This window comes from Mauremys mutica, chromosome 6 (genome assembly GCF_020497125.1).
Source record: "Mauremys mutica isolate MM-2020 ecotype Southern chromosome 6, ASM2049712v1, whole genome shotgun sequence".
NCBI classification, from domain to species: Eukaryota; Metazoa; Chordata; order Testudines; family Geoemydidae; genus Mauremys; species Mauremys mutica.
The window spans coordinates 120,399,232-120,405,675 of record NC_059077.1 but is presented as its reverse complement, the minus strand read 5'-3'; the positions used below and the strand labels follow the sequence as shown (position 1 = coordinate 120,405,675).

Here is a 6,444-nt window from a genome sequence, read left to right as displayed (position 1 = left end):
ACCCCACCCCGTTCTTCCTGTATTGAGCCCAGTAACCAGGATCAGACCAATGCAGCACAGTCCTCTGGAGACTATACAATTTTACTGCCAGGGCGTTCTCTGCCGGAGCCCCGTAAAGCTGGAACACTGTGGTTCGGCTCAGCCCAGATCTGTCAATCCCCCTGCCACACCACACCAACACATCTTCTTTCAGAGGGCTGTTGGTGGAGAGGTTGTTCAGCGTCTCGTGTGTGCTGCCTGGGTACACTGTCTCGCTGTATGTTGCAGGGCTGCTGTTTCAATTTGGATGGATCGTGTTTGTTCGAGGTGCATCAGGGGTTCATACAGGCACCAGGTGTAATGATCTACATTTCGAGCATGTCTACACTTGCCATTTAAAGCAGAAAAAGTCCCTTTTTTGCACAAAAATCATGCCACTGTCTACATCTGCCAATGACTTTTTGCGGTAAAACTCAGACGTTTCACCACCAAAAGTCAACCACCTCCAGGAGAGCCGTACAGCTTTTACTGGTGATGTTTTTGCGGTGATGTGCAAGTGAAGACATGGTCTTCCTCTTTACAGAGCTTTCAGCCTCCGCAGGCTATCCCACAGTGCCCAGGTGACCACTCTGGCCAGCAGCGCAGCTGCTCTGAAGCCAGGTAAACAGACGTCTGCCCCGCCCCCTGTAAAGCCCTGGGAACTTTGAAACTCCCCTTCCTGTTTTCTTGGCAAGTGCTCACTTATCATCTGGCCGGGTGACAATGCCTGCTCTATGGAGCAAACAATCCCCTTCTTGGAGCAGTGCTGAGCTACTGGAGCTCATCAGTATTTGGGGAGAGGAGGCTGAGCAGGGACCCAGGATGCCCCGCGATCAACCCCGTCCCTTCCCACAAGACCTGTCATCAAAATGGAGAGAGCTGCACTGTGGGATAGCTGCCCTCCATGCGCTGCTCTCATCCATCGGCGATTGAAGTGCTGCAAATGTAAACACGATCTGATGCCAGCGCTTTCCTTTCACCGGCTCCCTATCACCGCTGAAACTGACAGTGCGAAAACTCTTCAAGAGTCGACATAGCCTAAGTTAGACACAAAACTGGTTTGGGAAGAAATCTGTATTTGTGTTTCGAAGCTGCAAAAGGAAGAGATGCCTCCCACTCCAGACGAACACTGGACCGGAGGGCTGGACTTTCAGCTCTGCCAATGAGGGTATGTCTACATGGCAAAAAACCTATGTGGCAGCGAGTCTCAAAACCCAGGTCAACTGACACAGGTTTGTGGAATGGCGCTAAAAACATTCCTGCTTGGGTCAGAGCTCAGGCTCTGAAATGTGGGGGAAAAGATCTGCAAAAGACACAAGGAAGGCACTTTTGTGATCAAAGAGACTTGTATAAGCAGCATCTGCACCAGATATCACGAGTGCTGCCCATAGGGTGAAGTTAAACTGGTTCCAGTGTTTCTCCTCTGGTGATGGAGAAGCAGTGTTTCTTAAAGTCTGTGTTTTTGGTTCCAAAAGATAAATTAATTCTTCCCGTAATAAAGCCCCTGAACTCAGCTTCTTACACTACAGGGCTCTCATTTACCTACAACCACAATATCCTGCTTCAAAAGCAGAACACGTCATCAGCTTGCTGTTGGCCATGGTTTTCCTGTTGCTTTAGCGAAAGAAGGCTTTTTATACGAGCTCTGCCCAACGCTGTGTGCCGTGCCGAGGAGCCGTGAAGATGATTTCATATTGTCCCATATGTGGAAAGCCTGTTTACTTTGGTAAGTTTCTTCCATTGGAAGCAAGAGCCCTTTTTCGTATGTTTCTTTAAATGGTAACTGAAGCCAGGCACTTTCTGTTCTACTTCTTTTACATTTGCAGTTAGTGAGCCTCCATTCATAATGGCACTTCATCCGCTGGGTATCTAATCAGTTTCAGACAGCCAGTTAAAAGCGGTTTCAGTGCTTCTCATTCCCTCTTCCAGTTTTTGTGCTTTTTATAAAAAAAATCACATTTTCCTGCTTTTTAAAATATTTTTATTCACCTGTTGTTGTGTGAAAGACCCCCACAAACTGGAGAAGTTGACTCACTCTGACTATACCGGGGCAGCAGACCTATGAGAAGTGCTGGCAATTGCACAAAGTGAATACACTGAACAAAAATAGAGAGAAACACTTTTTCTCTAATCTCTTTTGGTCTTAGATGATACTTTAATAACTGAAGGAAAAGCATTTTCAGACAGAAGTATGATTTTTAAGTCGATGGTGCTCTGTAAAGCTCCAAAGCTTGTCTCTTTGACCAACAGAAGTTAGTGTAATAAAACGTATTACCTCACCAAGCAACCTCTTTAATACATTGTCTCTCTATGTATAAATATAATCAGTTCTGAATTATGTGGCTGTCTGGATAGAAAACCTCAAGATCAGATCTCCAAAATTAAACAGGATTAATATGAATTTCCTTCCATATTTGCTATGAAATATTTTGGCAATGGACAGGAAAAGTTTACTCAACATGTTTCAAAATGTACTATGAAATGTGTTAACTGCTTTTATTAATGAAACCATAAGACAAGATAAAGCCACAAAATAGCTTTTGGAACCTAGAAGTGATTTACAGCTTCTCAGATCATATTTGCAGTGGTGCAGTAGGCCCGTATGAATTAGGACTGCTGCAGTGGACGAGTTATACATGTGACAGAGAAACAAGGATGGGTCAATAGTGCAAAAGGGTACACAGAAAAGGTTTGCTCCCTTTTTAAGTTAGCAGTTGTTTCAAAGGATTTATAGGATGAATTTTGGTTTATTTTTAAATCACCAGCTATCCTGAGGAGCATGCATGGGCTATATTGGGCCGGGGTCGGCAACCTCTGGCACACAGCTCGCCAGGGTAAGCACCCTGACAGGCTGGGCTGGTTTGTTTACCTGCTGCGTCGGCAGGTTTGGCCGGTCGCGGGTGAGGGATGTGCCAATGGGTGTGGCGGGGAGCGGCGCGGGCGAGGGATGTGCCAATGGGTGTGGCGGGGAGCGGCGCGGGCGAGGGATGTGCTGGCTACAGCTTCCCGCCACCCCCATTGGCCTGGGACAGTGAACCGCGGCCAGTGGGAGCCACGATTGTCCGAACCTGCCGACGCGGCAGGTAAACAAACTGGCACCCTGGTGAGCCACGTGCCAGAGGTTGCCGACCCCTGTATTGGGCTATGGGATGGGTTTATCAGAAGCTCAGTACTTGAAGGCTACAAGGGTAGGGGAGCGTATATTGATGGGGTCACAAATCCATGCTTATAGGACATGAGGTAGCACTCGAAAGGGGAGGAGGTTTTGATGAAGAGTCACTCGGCTTTCCAGGAAGAGGTTGGAATTTGGAAGAATCCATCTTGTTTCATTTTAGGTTAGTCCAGTAAAAGCCAGCAGCAGCTTCTTCCATTATGAGTCAACAGTGTGCCCTTGTTGCCAAGAAGGCTAACGGCATTTTTGGCTGTATAAGTAGGGGCTTTGCCAGCAGATTGAGGGACGTGATCGTTCCCCTCTATTCGACATTGGTGAGGCCTCATCTGGAGTACTGTGTCCAGTTTTGGGCCCCACACTACAAGAAGGATGTGGAAAAAATGGAAAGAGTCCAGCGGAGGGTAACAAAAATGATTAGGGGGCTGGAGCACATGACTTATGAGGAGAGGCTGAGGGAACTGGAATTGTTTAGTCTGCAGAAGAGAAGAATGAGGGGGGATTTGATAGCTGCTTTCAACTACCTGAAAGGGGGTTCCAAAGAGGATGGATCTAGACTGTTCTCAGTGGTACCAGATGACAGAACAAGGAGTAATGGTCTCAAGTTGCAGTGGGGGAGGTTTAGGTTGGATATTAGGAAAAACTTTTTCATTAGGAGGGTGGTGAAGCACTGGACTGGGTTCCCTAGGGCGGTGGTGGACTCTCCTTCCTTAGAGGTTTTTAAGGTCAGGCTCGACAAAGCCCTGGCTGGGATGATTTAGTTGGGTTTGGTCCTGCTTTGAGCAGGGGGTTGGACTAGATGACCTCCTGAGGTCCCTTCCAACCCTGATATTCTATGATTCTATGATTTGTCCTTTGTCTCCCTACTGTTTCCACTTCTGTTTCCTGTGGTTAAAATTACCCAAGATGCCGAGCAAAGATCTGCATGGCAGAGTGGGTCTCATTAACATTCCAATCCACAGCCAACAGGTCCCATCTGTGACCAAAGGGTAATTCTGCACCATGAGCCACATTTCCCGTGTGCGGGCAGAGGCAGAGAAAATGAGTGGATCCAGGTGGTGCTGGGGCCCAGAAAGGAAGTTGTTACCTGCACAACATTGCCCTCCTCCCATTACCTTGTGGAAGCCCCTGGATGCTCCAGGGGTATCTGTTCCCCTGGTTGGGATGGGACTGAGCAAGGAATAGAGGAGGCAGAACTGGGGGCAGGGGAGGGGGAAATCAGTGCTTCCTGTAGGAACATCCGCTCTGGTCTACCCCGTGGGAGCACCATAAGCTGTTCACGGTGACCTTATCAGTATTAACTCACGAGCCGTCCCCTCCCGCTCTCTGAAATGGCCCCTGAGAGGGGCTGAATGAAGCAGTCGCCTGGGGGATGATGTGCCCATTGGAGAACCAATTGGGTGGCTATGGGGCCTGAGATTTAGGAGGCAGAACAGATGCAAATGGTCTCCATTCAGACAGCACTGACCTCGGGGACTCTGTGGCTTCCCTGGGTCAAGTCCCCTGTCAGTTGTGCAGCGGTTGGCTGGGGGACAAATCCCATTACCCCCATTATTAAATAATAAAAGCAGAGACTCCGTGAACGGACAATCAGAATTTCCTGTGCTTTATAGTGGGGAAATCCAGGAATGGGACAGTCCGGCCCATTGCTCTCATTGCATCGTTTCTTCATAGAGACACATCATGAAAAGTTGGCCTGGAAAAATGTTCTTTCCTGAGGTTTCTATGAACCATGAAGAGTGCATGTGTGCACATATTTCAGGGAGAAAAAAAATCTTACAAGAATGTTGTAAAACATAATAAAAGACACTATTCGAAACCAGGGAAATTCAGGGTTAAGTTTAAATGAAAGAGAAACCAAACATTTTAAAGCATGGGAATGCACACTTCAGGCACCAAACAACCTTAACTCTGCCCCTGCCAGAAGTAAAGTTGAGTGTGATTTTGAGGAATTGAATGTGTAACTGTGGGCAGTTGTGTAGTGGAAATAAGAGGGAGCTTGCTGTGGAGGTGAGTGCATTTGGGTATTGGTTTGGGCGGCAAGATGTGTGGAGAGAGGTTGCAGTGGAGGTGAATGCCATAACTAGTGATTTCCTTGATGTTTAGTACTCCCATTAATAGGAAATGACCTTGAGCTAATTGATTCTAATTGAAGGAAGTTTATTAGGGGGGATATATATCTTCCAAACATTATGCAAAATTTATACAAGCCCTCTTAGGCAACGGAACACTTTCATTGTAGCAAATTAATTCCTCTGTTACTTGCTTAAGAACGTGTCATTCACTGCATTATTGGAAATGTTGTGGCTTGCTACACAGAGCAGGTCTTATTTCAACAGCTTCATTATTTTCCTTTTTTTTAAAATGTTTTGATGGATTATTTAAAACATCACGGTTTGGTGCACAGGAAGTGCATGATTTTATAGACACTCTTTGTTAGCAGCTAATGTATCTGCTTAAGTGGTTACAATAGTGCGTGCTTCATTATAACCTTACCTACCAGCATGGTTCAGCCTCTGTATCGACTGTAATCCCTGCGTTTCATGGGTTTATAATTCAATCATTTAAAAGCACATCCAGCTTAATAAACTTTATTAAGAGATTGTTTGTCTAGATGCTTTTTTGGGTAGAAATATGATGCAAATTGGACAAATTATGAAGTTTTAAAGCAATGATTTGCATTAGATTTTTGCGAGGCACATAACTTTCAGCCCCAAAAAAGGGTTAATTTAAGAATAAAAATTTGGTACCATTCTGTTTGTGAATTGATATCATTTGATATTTTGAAATGGCTGTTGGAAATATTTATTTTTAAAACACCAGAGATCATACTGCATTTCTATTATGCATTTTTATTTTTAGTAATAATTAGTAATAATAATTGTGTGTCTGCACACACAAATTGCACCAGTTTAACTTAAAAGCAGTTATAAAATGATTTATTTAAATCAGTGTTCCCCAATTTTTTTACCTCCCCCCAAGCAGGGGCCAGGAGTGGGGCTGCAGCTCCAAGGAGGGGGGACGTGGACACGGGTAAGGGGGACTGGGGTCACAGCTGGGGGCAGGGGTGGGACCGGGAGTGGAGCCTCAGCCGGGGGACAAGGCCAGCAGTTGGGCCCCTGGGTGTAGGGCTGGCAGCTGGGGCTAGGAACGGAGCTGGGTTGCACTCCCGCCCTGTCCCCCGTGGGAGTTTGCCTGGGCCCCAGCCGCGCCCTGTCCTGAATGTTCCTTTGGGGTGTCCCCCAGTTTGGGGACTG

At 46.5% G+C, this 6,444-nt stretch overlaps 1 protein-coding gene across 1 annotated transcript in view; it reads left to right on the top strand.

Moving 5' to 3' along the window:
• Window positions 1–1,416: 1,416 nt before the first annotated feature.
• LOC123372373 (cysteine-rich protein 1-like) overlaps window positions 1,417–6,444 on the top strand; it is a 57,808-nt gene continuing 52,780 nt past the window's right edge. Inside the window, exon 1 of the mRNA XM_045020430.1 lies at window positions 1,417–1,744. Coding sequence (XP_044876365.1) covers window positions 1,702–1,744 — 43 coding nt within the window. The 5' untranslated portion in view covers window positions 1,417–1,701. The remainder of the gene's footprint in view (window positions 1,745–6,444) is intronic.